Source organism: Octopus bimaculoides, chromosome 7, assembly GCF_046866305.1.
Source record: "Octopus bimaculoides isolate indiv1 chromosome 7, ASM4686630v1, whole genome shotgun sequence".
Taxonomy (NCBI): Eukaryota; Metazoa; Mollusca; class Cephalopoda; order Octopoda; family Octopodidae; genus Octopus; species Octopus bimaculoides.
The window spans coordinates 91,560,334-91,577,847 of record NC_142934.1 but is presented as its reverse complement, the minus strand read 5'-3'; the positions used below and the strand labels follow the sequence as shown (position 1 = coordinate 91,577,847).

Below are 17,514 nucleotides of genomic sequence, written 5' to 3'. Positions count from 1 at the left end.
CCTGAGAATTAATAAGTTTTTTTCTTTTTTGCAAAATAATGAACCACGCGGGTGAAAGTATGGCTGTGTGGCTAAGAAGAAGCTTGCTTCCCAACCACACGCTTTCCTGTTCAGTCCCACAGCGTGACACATTGAGAAACAGTTTTATACTGTAGCTCCAGGCAGACCAATGACTTGCGAGTTCGTTAGAGAGAAACTGTGTGGAAGCCCATCGTATGCGTCTATGTATATGTGTGCTCCCTCACCGCTGGACAGCCGGCTTTGGTTCGTTTAAAGATACCCATAGACTAAGTACCACCGATTTCTTCGATTGAGCCCTTCAATGCGATGCCCCATCTTGGCCGCAGTTCAATAATTGAAATAAGTAAAAGTAAAAAATAAAGAATCAACAATGCATTTAATATAGAATTTTCGAAAAAAAAAGATATTAAATATGCTACCAGTTCTCCAATATTTACCATTTTGAATCACTGAGAAATTCTTCAGGCTTATAATATGCAAGATATTTACGTTCAATAAAAAGAACTTTCAAGATATGACAGTTGTATCTTCGCATATAGTAAGTCAAAAGCTTATCCCGCCATGTAGACTAGCCACAATTCGCACTATCTGATCACTGCAACAATATCAACAACAAGAATAATTCTTTGTAGAATAGGTACAACTGTGTGTATGCAACAACACACATTATAGCAATAGTGATGGCTTTTAACACAAGCACAAGATATTAAAGGGCAATAGTTGCTTATGTCTGTACCAGGATTTGAACTCGTACGGTCCCATATACCATCACAGGAACAGTTAGAAGAAATCCTTGTCGATGCATGGCCTGGTGTGTGCTCCTATGGCCAGTTAAAGGCATATGGAAGCTTGTGTCCGATCTGTAAATCAGAAAATAAAGAGGGACGATAGGCGGAGTTGATGCTTAGTTTTGTGGCCCCGAATACGGGGAGACGAAATAGAAGTGTTAGAGAAATAAGAATGGACATCAAATTGTTTTTGTTTTCTATTTAAATGTAAAAGTTTATCCCAATATAATTGATTTCTTGTTTGTTAGGAGCTGTTGTTGAGGTAAAGTTCGACCGACCGATTGAAACTGCTGCAATCCTGACATGTGATAAAATTTTTACAAGCACAACTCAACTTGGTAACGAAGCTGCTTGTAACTGGTATTCTGATTCGACATTGATCATAACGGTAGGCAAAGGAAATGATCTCGTAATTCTAGGTAAGATTTCGAAAGACCAATGCTTCTATATATCAAATAATTACTGATATTTTTCTGCTTGTCACGGCATGTGTTCGTATGTTATGCTTCATTGAAATAGAAAAGTAAAAATATTTTGCAATACAAACAAAAGAAAAAAGTAATAGCAACAGGAGCAGGAGAAAGTGTTTTTCGGGGCGAAAAGCGAAAGTGTTTTCCTTAATGAAAACAATGAAAGCATTTTATTGGGCAAGAAGTGAATGTTTTGTTTCTTTTAATAAAAGGGATAAATGAATCTAATAGCTTTTAATAATTATTTAAATTCATCGTTGGAAAGGCACAAAACCGCATCAATTTAATTAAATATCAGTTTAATTGTGTATAAAAGTCGAATATTGCCTTTATTTCTTCCTTTTGCATAATCCCACTTCGGTACAACATTCTTTTGTCATATTGGATCCTTTATAGTAACTAATCAGTACTCTGCAACCGGTACTCTAGATTTTACTCTATAGCCGGTACTCTTTAACCAGTAGTCTACAGACAGTAGCCTACAATCGGTATTCTACAGTTCAATCAGCACTCTATAGACGGTACTCTACAATCTGTACTCTGCAGCGCGTGCTCTACGATCGGTACTCTACAGTCGGTACCCTACAACCAGCACCGTACAATCAGTACTCGACAGTCAGTACTTGACAGTCAGTACTCGACAGTCAGTACTCGACAGTTGGTACTCTACAACCAATATTTTGCAGGCCTCTAATCGTCAATACTTACTCGTTCTTTCCTAGTTTCATTTTCTGGAAAGAAAGAAAATTTTTTCAATTTTTCAACGAAGGAAAATACTTTCACTTCCAGTGTTGACAAGATGAACACTTTTACATCCATGGCGTGCGAACCAATAAGAAACGGGAACCGATTCCGGTTACTTTGAACATGAATATCACTAACAAAAAAATGATTGTTTTAGTTTTTAGCAATCCGGGCTCAACTAACGAGAAGCAGATTCGAGCATGAATTGAACCCGGTTTTCTGGTTAGGGTCACAGGAAATTTACTTTTCCTCCACTGTGTTCGTTATAAATAACTTTTTATCCTTTGTTACTATTACATCGCTGATAGTTGACACCTTGACTTTGTTCGTACCACATCTCTAACAATAACAACAATTAATTCCCATTTAACAATAGCTTAATGTCCAAAGCCCACACCTGTGATCAACTTTGCTCTGGTACCAGGCACCAAGGACGCCCATTGTTCCGCTATGAGAACACTTTAAAGACCTACTTGAAACCTGAAGACATGGAAATCGAAAGCACTGAATAGAGTCCAATGGAGAAGCTCTTGCTACCATACCATCACCGACTTTGAGGTAGCCAGTATCAACACCCTTAAGAGGAAAAGAGACCAGGGTAGAATTGTGTCCAATCTAACCTTCCTAGATGATGGTGACCACCACTGCCACATCTGTAGCAGGGACTGCAGATCGTGAACAGGTCTGTATTCTCACATGAAACGACACGGCAAAACATTAAACTGGGAACACTGTGCAGCTGTGTCCCACTGAATCCTCATTCGTCGAAGCGATGACAGAGTCTGATATAATCTGTTAAAACAAAAACAATGAAGTAAAACTATTTTTTTTAAATGTCAGAATAGTGAGAGAGACCGAAGGTAGTGTCAATGACCCCTAAACTAACATATTCACAAAATATTCTTTCGCAGTGTTATGCTGATATGGAAAATACAAAACAAATAGTTACTGGTGAAGCCAATGCTTTTGGTAGAGGCACAAGTATTGTAACTTTCTGTTTTGAAATCTTCAGTAATATTCTTTTTTCAGGTTCTTATTTGACTTTTGCAAACAATGCAGTGAAAGCCAAAGGCCAGAGTTATGCCATTGCTATTGAAAGTACTATAGTAGTAGGCAGACCTGATCAACCAGTCTCTGTGGAATCGGTAATCGAAGGTCCCTCAGAAATACCCAACTGCGGTTTCGTGCAGTATACGGGTACGAAGAGTCGAGGAAGCGGCGGTAGGCAGTTAACATACGAATGGACCATTCCTAACATAACAATAGTAGGTGAGTCTATCAAATAGTTGACGTCTGTTCCTATCCTTTCCTTTTCACCTCTGTTATTCTATGTCTTCTAAAATATAAAAACCTAAATCTTATACATTCTCACGTCAGCCTCCTTCTTGTATTATTTTATACGATTCGTTTTATACGATTCGTTGTATTTTCTTCCTTACATGACTTACAAGGACATTATTTCTCAGCTCTTACCCTTTCACTTTCCTGTTCATAATTTTTGCGATAATAAAACTTATGAAGTATATAGCAATCTCTCCGCCACTCTCCCTCCTCCTCTCTCTCTCTCCCTCACCTTCTCTCTCTCCCCCTCTCTTTCTCCCTTCCTCTCTCCTGCCCTTCCTCCCCCTCTCTGTGTATACACACTCACACACAAACACATTATCTGTATCTATCTGTCTTTCTATCTATCTATCTAATTTTAATCTTTCATACTTTTTTGCCTTTTAATGATACTACGACACTTTACAGTTACGTCCAAGCATATGCATACAGTACATATGTCTATACATGTAATGGTGCATATTTTGTTAACGTGTAGATTTCTGTAAAAGAAATATAGAAGTTGTTTACATAGGAAATCCTATGTATGCAACTTTCACTATTGTACATGTATATACATCCATTTATCTAGAAACATGAATGCTAACTATGCAGTGTACATGGCGTATATATAGTGTACAACGGCCATGTAATTTCAGCCTGCACGTGTGACATACATAAGGTGAACATATAGAAAGGTCGCTTTATAATTCCTTATCGCAACGAAGGCCAGTGCCACCACCACCACCACCACTTTTACTAGTGGTGGTGCCATCGCCATCGGGGTTGTTGCCCCGAAGCAATTATTGACATCATACTTGAAGTAAAGGATAAATATAGAACGAGGGATAGTAATAACCCTTTCTGTTATAGGCACAAGGCCTGAAATCTTAGGGGAAGGGGTTAGTGGATTTCATCAACCCCAGTATTTGACTGGTACTTGTTTTATCAAACCTTAAAGGATGAAAGGCAAAATCGATCTCAGTGGAATTTGAACTCAGAAAGTAATGACGGACGAAATACCACGAAGCGTTTTGACCGGCGTCCTAACGACTCTGCCAGCTCGCCGCCTCAAACGGAGGTAGTAATAGTGATATAAAAAAAATTGGTACCAAACCAGAATTTTAATGGAGTGGGTAAGTTGTCTGCATCGACCTCAGAGGTCAACTGGTATTCATTTTATCGTCCCTGAAAGGATGTAAAGCAAAGACGATCTCGGTGGAATCTGAACCCAGCAGATAAAGAAGCGGAAAAAATGCCGTTTACCATTTTGTCATACTCGTTAATGATTTTACCAGCTCACCGATACTCTCTTTTACTCTTTTAATTGTTTCAGTCATTTGACTGCGGCCATGCTGGAGCACCACCTTTAGTCGAGCAAATCGACCCCAGGACTTATTCTTTGTAAGCCTAGTACTTATTCTATCGGTATCTTTTTGCCGAACCGCTAAGTTACGGGGACGTAAACACACCAGCATCGGTTGTCAAGCGATGGTGGGGGGACAAACACAAACACACATACATATATATATACACATATATACGACAGGCTTCTTTCAGTTTCCGTCTACCAAATCCACTCACAAGGCTTTGGTTGGCCCGAGGCTATAGTAGAAGACACTTGCCCAAGGTGTCACGCAGTGAGACTGAACCCGGAACCATGTGGTTGGTAAGCAAGCTACTTTCCACACAGCCACTCCTAGTATTCCATAATGAAACGGTTATTAATTATATATCTTCATGTTAAATACCTAAAGTGAGGCTTTTTTTACGGAGTCCATGCTCCTCCACAACCTATATCAATAGTAAGACTGATTACTCATCTATTATATTATGTAAGTCCCCACCGTGTACAGTGTGAGCTGCACCATGACATGAGATAATGGCTGTTTTTTAATCATTTAAGAGGTTACTTTTAGCGGGGGACATAGCATTAGCGCAACGAAGGTGATGTGATACGAACTGTGTCTTTTTCAATCTAGGTTCTAGAAACTATTAACCAGGCCAGCAGCATCTCTCTTAAATACAACAGAATACAGAGCCCGGCATAAACAACGTCGATAGATAAGATCAAAACGGCGAGCTGGCAGAATCGTTAGCACGCCGGGAAAAAAATGTTTACCAGTATTTCGTCCGTCTTTACGTTCTGAGTTCAAATTCCGCCGAAGTTGACTTTGCCTGTCATCTCTTTTGGGGTCGATAAAGTAAGTACCAGTTGAGCAGTGGAACGATGTAATCGACTAAACCTCTATCCCCAAATTATTGACCCTGTGCCAATATTTGAAACCAATAAATAGGAAGATGCTGTGTATTTAGCATCATTATCAAATTTCAAGTGAACATGCTTGGGAAGTGAAACAGCTGCGATCCGGGAGTGGAACCGCGTGGTCAACGTTGTGACACATTGAGACAATATAACGGTGAATATGTATTTGAAGGAACTCTTTTGACTGTTCAATGCCGTAAGTGCTTCAGGTTCAACACGATCTCAAGTTAAGTCACTTACTAAAACTTGCTCAAATTTTTATTTTAATGTGACAGCTCTGAGAATTTTCGCCATTAGATAAACAATGCAAAACCAGATGAGGTGGAGTCATGAGATGTGTTTACCCAAGATATTTGACTTAATTTAGTGACTTTTAAAATGATGTGTTATTAAGAAGCTTTTATTCGTGGAGGTTATTGTAAGGTGATACATGTTTGAACTTTTGCAGATAACACAAAGGACTCAATAATGCTCAACTCCAGTGATTTACAGATCGGAACTGAATACACTGTAACACTGAACGTGAAGAATTTCCTGGCCGTGATTGACAATTCTTCTTTAATTATAACTAGAGACGCCAATGCAATTCCAATTGTTTATCTTTCATCCGATGTTGACGCACAGAATGTCCAAGTTACAGACACGTAAATATATAATACATACTTTTTTACTCTTTTACTTGTTTTAGTCATTTTACTGTGGCCATGATGGAGCACCACCTTTAGTCGAGCAAATAGACCCCAGGATGTAAGCTTAGTACTTATTCTATCGGTTCTTTTGCCAAACCGCTAAGTTACGGGGACGAAAAATACTAGCATCGGTTGTCAAGCGATGTTGAGGACAAACACAGACACACAAACATATACATACGCATATATATATATATATATATATATATATATATATATATATATATATATATATATATACGATGGGCTTCTTCCAGTTTCCATCCACCAAATCTACTCACAAGGCTTTCGTCGGCCTGAGACTATAGTAGAAGACACTTGCCCAAGGTGCCACGCAGTGGGACTGAACCCGGAACCATGTGGCTTGTAAGCAAGCTACTTACCACACAGCCACTCATTATGATCTCACAGTACCGAGATCATAATGAACGTTACTTTTCCATTTGGTTAAAAAGAAAAGCTCCATGGAATGTTATGATAGAGCTGAAGTAGTTGATCGTTTGGGATTGATTAACATCCACACTCAAGTTCCCAAGCTTTTTAATAGCATTAATCAGTGACAGCGCACATAAAAAAATACAAGCATATACAACACCTTTCATACTACAATATTGTTTGATCACAAGCACAAACTTCGAATATATGCCATTGTAAAACTGTGATTACCGATGGAGAGAATTCACTGATTGTTTGCCAATACATATAAACTAGTACAATTTATCTCTGTAGATAAATTACACAGATAATATTGCTTAGCAATTACACACAATATGAATGGTTACACTAATGATAGATTCAGGAAGAATTTAATGAAAAAATCTACAAGAATTTGGGCCTAAAAATAATCATTATCAATAATGTAATGATAGTCATCTTCTTAGACTTACAGAGAGACAAACACCATTCTCGCAGAAATTTGAATGGTAACACCATTTACATCCATAAAAAGTACCAAACATCTACCGATTATATTCAGGAACCTTGTGGCATTGTAACAGGAATAGATAGGAGACTTTGTGCTCTATGCTGGGACAGAGATGACTTTACTATAGCAAACCCTATTATAAATATATGTCAGCTAGAAACGGCATCGATGAAAGCATTTTTTATGTGGATAAGATCCTACCCACTACACAGCAGAGTAGAAATAGGAAGAGGAAAATGACTAGAAATTTCCCAACACTAGTAAGATATTCACATTCCCGCACAAACATCACAAGCTCTTCAATTCATTTAATGTTAAGGTTCGATATTCCTGTCTAGACAACATAACATCGCAGTTCAGTAGCTACAACCACAAACTTAAGCGCTCAGATACACCACTCCATCAGCCAAACTGTAACTGTCAAAATTCATGTATATATTTTATATTTTCTAATACAGTCAATGACTACTTATTTACTAGGTAAGGCTAATTTTTTTAAAATGTGCGTTGAAATCGCCTTGAGTTGATTAATTAGACTGGTTCAGTATTTTTGAATTTCAATAGCTTCCTTTAAACAGAAATCACAAGTTTGACCTCGACCTTCTTAAAGAAAAGTAGGCTAGCATGAGATCGTGTAATCATCATTCTCGTCTTTTAGTGTTCAAAATAACTATGCTAGAGATATGCAAAGCAATTTTCTTTTATATATAAAAGTATGTAAATGGTTATTCCATCTTGTCTTAAATTACTAGCTGTCGGATCAATATAGTAATATATTTTATTAGGTGTGTTGAGAGAACAAATATATACATGTGTGTGTTCATATGTTCTGGTTGGCTTGTATGAATATATATATATATATAACACTTTCTCTTTCCTTCACTCTTTTACTCTCTCTCTCTCTCTCTCTCTCTCTCTCTCTCTCTCTCTCTATCTCTCTCTCTCTCTCTCTCTCTCTCTCTCTCTCTCCATTGCGTATCAACTTTGCATGAGGTAACTGAAATTATAAATTAAACTAATACATAAGCTAATACAAGGTTGTAACCAATCGAGCAACATTTCACTAATTATTCAAGTTTAGTTATTAATATTAGGTGTTCTATATTTCAGAGATTATGAATTATGTATATTATTTACATTATTTACATTTGACAGATATGTGTCCTCATCTTGTTTCGGCTGATATACCCTCCAGCCTTCATCAGGTTTTCTCGGGGAAATTTCGAATCTGGGTTCTCATTCCCAAGGTATTTTCGATGTTGTTGTTGTTGTTGTTATTATTATTATTATTATTATTATTATTATTATGGTCACTGCTTGGAATCGAACTCGGAATCTTGTGGTTAAGAGCGCAGGCTACTAACCCCAAGATTCCGAGTTCGGACCTGAACAATAATAATAATAGTAATAATAATAATAATAATAATAATAATAATAATAATAATAATAACAACAACAACAACATCGAAAAATCCCTTAGGAATGAGAACCCAGGTTCGAAATTTTCCCTGATGAAGGTTGGAGGGTATATCAGTCAAAACGTTGTGTTAGCAACAAACAAGATGAGAACAAATATCTGTCAAATGTAAATAATGTATTTAAAATATTTTATCGCAACAGGTTTTACATTCGCTCGAATGTCCAGTTTCCACCGTGCATGTCCTTAGCACTAGAATACGCTTGGACAGCAGTTTCAACTGCAGGGACGTACAACCTTGACAGCATCTGGACTAATTCAAAGGACTATAAAGTATCAAAGAATACGCTGAAAGTTAAGTACAGCTTTAACAATCTATAGATATAGTAAAACAGAAAATGTAATAAATATTCTTTTCTACTTTAGGAACAAGGCCCGAAATTTGGGGGAGGGGGCCAGTCGATTAGATCGACCCCACTGCGCAGCTGGTGCTTAATTTATCGACCCTCGAAAGGATGAAAGGCAAAGTCGACCTCGGCGGAATTTGAACTCAGAACGTAAAGACAGATGAAATACCTATTTCGTTATTGCCCACAAGGGGCTAAACATAGATGGAACAAACAAGAACAGACGAACGGATTAAGTCGATTACATCGACCCCAGTGCGTAACTGGTACTTAATTTATCGACCCCGAAAGGATGAAAGGCAAAGTCGACCTCGGCGGAATTTGAACTCAGAACGTAACGGCAGATGAAATACCGCTAAGCATTTCGCCCGGTGTGCTAACGTTTCTGCCAGATCGCCGCCTTAATAATAATAATAATAATAATAATAATAATAATAATAATAATAATAATAATAATAATAATAATAATAATAAAAATAAAAGATAGTGCTCATGGGAACTGCCCATATCCTACGTAAAATAATGTCTATGTGATCTCAAATTTTAAAGCAAACACATAATTTTCTTATGGTTTCTTAAACATTCACTTGAACAAAACTGTACAAATCCAAATATATGGTACCCTAGGCATAACACCTACATGAACTTCTAACTTGTTGTCTCTTGAGGTCTCTGGGTGAGACTTGGATCCAACTTGTACAAATGCAAAACAAAAGTGAAACATATAATAATAATAATAATAATAATAATAATAATAATAATAATAATACAGAAATCGACGCAACAGAACTACATGATCTAAAAAATCAAATCATGATTGAATGGCTGAAAATTAAAGAAACCAGTATGAATGAACGCGACACTCTCCCCAAAATTCGCAATTCTAACCAAAACCTGAAAATAATTGGTAAAATCCGCCTTGCACTTAAGGATATAATTTCAGCTAATGATGTTGATATTACAGATCTCAACCACCTGTACTATGCATCCGCAAAAATCTCAACGGTTCTATGTGGTGAAAAGATTAGAAAACGACAACACTCCCACAAAAAGCCTTCTTGGCAAGAGCGCATTCAACACCAAATTAAGATACTTAGATCTGACATAGAATGTTTGAAAAACCTTAAATTTGACAAGAGTATCAAACCTACAAAGACCCAAAAACTAAAGAAAAAATATAATGTGAAAACCATAGTTGACATTGATACCACCATAGAAACCATCAAGCAAAAGGTATGTGCTAAAGCTGCCCGTATAGTAAGGTATGAAAAGCGTGTTAGATTCTTCCGAGATAATAACATGTTCAAAAATAACCCCAAAAATTTCTACAGGAAGATAGGGAAAACACCAGTAACAATAAAGTCTGTCCCATCAAAAGAAGAAGTGCAAGAATTTTGGAATAAAATCTGGGCAGAAGATAAAACACACAATGAAAAGGCCCCTTGGATTGATAGAATATCTACAGACCTAGACTCCTTAGAGGAGCAAAAGTGGGAGAGGGTCAAGGTAGAAGATATAAGATCTGCTCTCAGGAGGTCAAGCAAATGGAAGTCTCCAGGAAAGGATAAAATTCCTAACTTCTGGTTGAATGCCTTCCCAGAGAGCCATGAACTGCTAACAAAACTTTACAACGATGTTTTGCAAAATCCTAGTTTGATGCCCTCTTGGCTAGTTAATGGTTTAACATTCCTGCTTCCAAAAAATGAGGAAACAAACGAACCAAAAAATTATCGACCCATAACCTGCTTAACAACAATGTATAAGACGCTAACATTTGTCCTAACCGAGTACACCTATAGTTTTTTAATAGAAAGTAGCATATTCCCTAATGAGCAAAAGGGATGTAAACGTGGATCTTATGGTTGTAAAGATCAGCTAATCATCAATAAGATGATCTTAGAAGATTGTCACAAGCGCCAGAAAAACTTATCAATAGCTTGGATAGACTATAAAAAGGCCTTTGATAGCCTGCCACATAGCTGGATTAGGAAATGTCTGGAAATGTATAAAATAGCTCCTACTCTGCGTAACTTTTTATCTGTAAGTATGAGATCATGGAGAACCACACTGACGTTGAATAATGACAATGAATCTCTAAATGCTGGAGATGTAAGAATTTCATGTAGCATTTTCCAGGGTGACTCACTATCACCACTCCTCTTCTGTCTAGCTCTAATACCGCTCTCAAAATTGCTCAATGATGCACAGTATGGTTATAAATTATTTGATAAAAATATAAATCATCTCATTTACATGGATGATTTAAAGCTCTTTGCAAAAAATGACCAACAACTCAAAGGCCTACTAGCGATTGTTAAACAATTCAGTGATGACATCAGAATGCAATTTGGCCCTGATAAATGTGCAAAAGCTACCTTTATCAAAGGAAAAATGACAAAAACATCTAATGTGAACCTTGACCAGCAAAATGTCATAAAAGAGTTAGAACCAGCGGAGAGCTACAAATACCTAGGGGTAATTGAAGGGGACAATATCAAGCATTCAGTGATGAGGGAAAGGATTAGAAGAGAATGTTATCGCAGGGTGAGAGCAATACTGAAGACAGAGCTGAACGCGAGAAACAGGATCGAAGCGATCAATGCTCTAGCCATACCAGTCGTGACTTACAGTTTCAATATCGTTAACTGGTCAATTACTGAAATATGTAATGTTGACAGAAAAATACGAAAACTGTTGACAATGCATAGAATGCACCACCCTAAGGCAGATATAGAACGTCTTTATCTGCCAAGAAAAGAGGGAGGCCGAGGACTTCTACAGCTGGCATTATCAATGAAGGTAGCCACAATTGGCCTAGACACCTATCTGAAAAACTCTGAGGACTGGATGCTAAAACTTGTCTTAAAACATGAAAGCAAGAAAGCATCTTACTCAGTAACAAAACAGGCAAAGGAATATCTAAGTGAATTCCAATTGCAACAAATTCAAGAATTAGACGAACTAGAAACACCTGCAGAAAAAGCTAAGCGCTTGAAAACCCGTGCTAAAATTGCTGCCTTAGATATTATGACTGAAAAATGGCATGGAAAACCTCTCAATGGCAAATACCCAAAGAGAGCGAATAATGCAGATATTGACAAAGCTCTTACCCATCAATGGCTAATGGCCTCTGGCTTGAAATCAGAAGCAGAGGGGTTTATCATAGCAGCCCAAGATCAATGCCTACCTACAAAGAACTACCAGGCCAACATATTAAAGAACGGCAGCTCCCCATTATGTCGTATATGCCAACAACAAAATGAGACCATCGATCATGTTGTCTCCATGTGCAGTCTGCTTGCGCCTACAGAGTATCTCAACAGGCATGATAGAGCTGCACAATATATTCACTGGGTAATATGCAAAAACCTGGACTTGCCCCATGATAAAAACTGGTGGGAACACAAACCACCCCCAGTACTTGAAAATGATCACATTGCACTCCTCTGGAACTTCACCATTCAAACTGACAGAAAGATAGACGCAAATAGGCCAGACGTCATACTGAAAGACTTCAGACAAAAATCATGCCTCCTCATTGATATGACTGTCCCAATCGATATAAACGTATCTGTCAAGACCTACCAAAAACTGAGCAAATATAAAGATCTTGAAATAGAAATTAGCAAAATGTGGAATCTGAAGACGAAAACAATACCTATTGTCATAGGTGCCCTGGGAATGACAGCAAAATGGGCTGATTACTACCTAGCTCAGATACCAGGAAACCCCAAAATGGCTGAAGTTCAAAAGATAGTGCTCATGGGAACTGCCCATATCCTACGTAAAATACTGTCTATGTGATCTCAAATTTTAAAGCAAACACATAATTTTCTTATGGTTTCTTAAACATTCACTAGAACAAAACTGTACAAATCCAAATATATGGTACCCTAGGCATAACACCTACATGAACTTCTAACTTGTTGTCTCTTGAGGTCTCTGGGTGAGACTTGGATCCAACTTGTACAAATGCAAAACAAAAGTCAAACATAAAATAATAATAATAATAATAAATATTTTTCTTTATTGCCTACATGGGGCTAAACATAGAGGGGACAAACAAGGACAGACAAAGGGTTTAAATCGATTACATCGACCCCAGCGCGTAACTGGTACTTATTTAATCGACCCCCGAAAGTATGAAAGGCAAAGTCGACCTCGACGGAATTTGAACTCAGAACGTATAAACAGACGAAATACCGCTAAGCATTTCGTCCGGCGTGCTAACGTTTCTGCCAGCTCACCGCCTTAAAATGTAATAAATATTGGTACAAGAATAGTTGTGTGGTTAATAATTTGCTTTGCAGCCACGTGGCTCCTGTTTAACTTTCATTTGAACCACTTTCCATAAGTATCTTCTACTGTTTGCCCCGAATCATTTTGTTAGGGTTATTTCTACGGAAATCATAGTCAACACCGATTTTTTGCTACGTTTCCTATACGAGACGTCAGAGGTAGACAAACAATGAGATCGAAAACAAAAATTGGTAATGAATGTATATGTCATATTTCAGGGGTGTTTTACCCCTTCATCAGTACCCATCTAATCTACTCTCGCCTCCGAAAACTTTGCTTATACAGCCAACGCATACAGAGGTGTTGTGCTATTGGATATACCAATTTACATATTAGACGCATTCCTGGAGCTGATATGTAAATTTTAATGACTTGTAGGCACGTGGTATTTCGTTATGCAACCATAATATGCTATAAAGTATATTAAATGTCTTTATACCTCAACACCACACTCTACTGCGTTAGCAGTGCTCATCTTGTTAAGTTTACTACATCGTTTCGAATAATGTAAAGAGCACTGCTAACGCAGTAGGACATGGTGTTGACTTATAAAAACATTTAATATACATTATAGTATATGACGGTTGCATACCGAAATATCACGTGCCTTCAAGTCATGAGTAGAATTTTGCTGTTAGAAATTGCGTAAATGCCTGGCGTGTGTGTGTCTATGTCTATGTTTTAATGTTTATTAACGTAAAACCGCTTTGTGCCTTTTTAAGGAATCGGAAAGGAGTCGGAAAGTAACGATCAATGAAGATACGTATAAGACTGAAAAATAAGTTATGTGACTCAATTTTCTCGACCAAAAACCCTTCAAACGGTGCCTGATGTTCAATAATTGAAATCAGTAAAAGAATAAAAGAACAGAAAAATGATGACATTTACAATGCCACTGAATTAGGAGAAAAAATAGTTTTTCGTAACCGTCAGCTTTTAACAATTTCTAATTAAAGCTGTACGTTTAAAACAAGATTGTTCTATTTCTACAGTTGTATTGTTTGTTATTTTTTAATGATTTTTTTCAACGATACATGTTAATATTGGCCAATTATTCTATCTTGTAGGCGGTTCCGAGATAACATTCACCCTGAATGTAACAGTTAAATCTAACAGCTCGATCTATTCAACCAACAGTATTAAGTTGACAGTAAAAAATTCACAATTACAAGTCATTATTCGAGGTAAGTTTCATTTTATACTGAATATAACAAAGACACTCTATACAGCATTACGATATCAATTAGATATTAAGTGCAGAGACATGACATTATGGCAAGAATGATCCAGTGGGAGCAAAGACATGGTATGAGCAAACCCCAGAAGGAGTGACCGAGAATGAAGATTCCAAAATTTTCTGGGATGCAATGATTCAGTGTGATCACCTGACCAGGCATCGGAAACTGGACGTTGTTGAGGTGAATAAAAAAGAAAGATCTTGCAAGATAATCGACATAGCATGTCCCGCTGACAACAGGATCAAAGAGAAAGAAGAAAAACTGAACAACTGCGACGATTTGAAGTGGGAAATGTGAAGGTTGTGGTCAATGAGGAGAGTAGACGTGATACCAATAGAAATTGATGCACTTGAAAGTATCAGCACTCAACTACCAACATGGCTCTAAGAGACTGGTACAAATATAAATGTAGAACACCTACAAAAACCAGCATTGCTTGGAACTGCAAGAAATCTTCGTAGAGTTCTTAAAGCATGACCAGTAAACAAGTGTCACCTTAGTCTGCTGGCTGTGGACAGCTGACACTTTCCATCATACCCAGAAAAATAAGTTGAGAGTGTTCATACAATAATAATAATAATAATAATAATAATAATTTCAGGCGAGACCATGGGTGAACCCGATGGTAGTGGGTATAGATATTTAGGGATTTTGGAGTTGGATGGCATTCTACACAGAGAAATGAAAGTCAAGATCAGCGAGGCGTATCAAAAAAGGGTGAAGTTGGTGTTGAAATTCAACCTGAAAGTCAAAAGTTTGATTACCGCAATGAATATCTGGGCAGTTGCGGTGGTCAAATATAGTGCGTCCATCCTCAAATGGATTAAGGAGGAAATATCAACGCTGGATAGAAGGACGAGAAATTGATGACGCTGCATAGGACGCTACACCCTAAAGCAGAATGGTGGCAGAGGACCAATTAGTAGAGACCATTGTATATGGAGTGAAAGGAGATGTTGGAGTCCTGCTGCAATATGCCGCGAAAGATGTGGCTGTAAATGCAGATGAAATGTTGGGCAAAGAAGAGTTTAACCAAAAAACTGAGAAGAGAAAAGAAGACCTTCTTGAAATGAGAATACATGGACAGTTTGAAAGGAAAACACAGGACGTGAGAACTTTGCACAAAAAGAATACAAGCGCCGCCACGATAAAGTGTATATGTGTATCTTCATTGGTTCTTATGCCGTAAATACCAATATGAAGTAACAGAGAACTGGTATGAGCATGTACCAAGTAAAGCTATGCAGGAGGATGGAAAAGTAACGATACTCTGGGACTATGATTTTCAGTAGGATCGTGTAATCGAACACCGTCGGCCGGATATTGTCATATTGAATAAGAGAGACAAATACTGTCAGGTCATTGATGTAGCCATACCAAATGACATGAATGTTGTGAGTAAAGAGGTTGGAAAACCCACCAAGTACTCCGAATTGAAAGTGGAAATGGCAAGACTGTATGGAATGCGAGAGGGTAATGTAAAAGTGATACCAGTGGGCTCAATCGCAGTGAAATTTCAAAACTTCTTAAGGCAACTGGAAATCCCATGCAAGAATGATGTCTTGCAAAAAGCAGCCTTATTGAGTACAGCGAACATCTTAAGGAAAATATTATCTGTCTGAGTTCCTTGTAACTTGACAGATAACTAAAGACTCCGGTGCATTTTTACTTACACTGTGTTACGAAGGAATAATAATAATAATAATTTCTAGCAAGGTATAAAGCCACTGAGCAATTTTTCTCGTCTTTCACTTGAATTCTATTCGCATTTTAGATGCTTTAAGAGAACATTAAACAGGCCCAATACTTGATTAATACTTCATTTTGAGTGGTCTTTTATTTCGTTGAGTCCAGAAGGATTTAAGGCAAAATCCACCTCGGTAGGATTAGTACTCAAAACGTAAAGGCCCGTAAATAAATCCCACCAAATATTTTGTTTGAGGATCTAATAACTCTGCTAATCCAACTCTCTATGCGTTAAACCATTCACTTCGACAATGTTGGCACTCAACCATTTCATTATCTCAATAATTAATCTTCCAGATAAATATTGCATTTTTCCGATCTAATTCTTCATTTTATCTTTTAAGTAAATGAGAAGCAGTTTAATATATTAAAATCGAAATCAACTGCAAATATCAAAATGAGGGTCTAATAATGTTTAATTGGTTAATTGATTGGTTAATTGGTTGTTTCTCTGAGATTAGTCAAATTGATGTACACACCTCTGTTGAGAGGTCAATAATGTTCCAAAATCGATTAAGGCTGCTCATTATTTTTTTCAATCTACGGAAAACTAGTTAAATTTTCCTTTTTTACATATCTGCTGTAAAGGTTACATATACATAGTTGATTGGTTGGTTTTGATAGGACCCTATGGGTGGGTTGCCTGAGAACTCTACCTACACGGCCATCCAAAGAATAGCGGGCGGAAGAAGATGAATGGACGGATGGATGAATGTGTGTGTCACTTCGGCATACATGAATCGATCTGTCAAAAGGCGAACTACCCTACATCCATACACGCGGAGCTTTACAAATTTATCATTTTACATAGTTAAAAGATGCAGCTAACTGCTCTATCCATTAAACGATGTCGTGATCACAGCGTAATGCTGTGGTACAGAATATCAAATGTGGCTCTCGGTTATAAATTGGTTTCTCTATTGACTGGAAAGTTGTGATTCTCCCTTAAAATGTTGCTCAGAATAATCCGAAGACAGTGTTCAAATGATGACACAAACTTCTTTCCTGCAGGTGGCTCAGAGAGAAGTATAGGCGTGGGTGAGGCAGTTGTGCTGAACGGAAGCCTCTCTAACGATCCAGATCGTGTTGTGGCACCTGGTGTAACTGAAAAATATTCATGGCATTGTACTTGGGTAAGAATTTCATGCATCTCTCTTTTTACGTTGCTTTCTTTCGCGTGGAAC

The 17,514-nt window shown here is 37.6% G+C and overlaps 1 protein-coding gene across 1 annotated transcript in view; it reads left to right on the top strand.

The window, feature by feature from the left end:
- LOC106872793 (uncharacterized) overlaps positions 1-17,514 on the top strand; it is a 124,023-nt gene that overhangs the window by 51,650 nt on the left and 54,859 nt on the right. The window contains exons 10-15 of the mRNA XM_089355658.1: positions 1,058-1,228; positions 3,053-3,292; positions 6,058-6,253; positions 8,844-8,995; positions 14,414-14,530; positions 17,342-17,463. Of these exons, the coding sequence (XP_089211784.1) occupies positions 1,058-1,228; positions 3,053-3,292; positions 6,058-6,253; positions 8,844-8,995; positions 14,414-14,530; positions 17,342-17,463 (998 nt within the window). The remainder of the gene's footprint in view (positions 1-1,057; positions 1,229-3,052; positions 3,293-6,057; positions 6,254-8,843; positions 8,996-14,413; positions 14,531-17,341; positions 17,464-17,514) is intronic.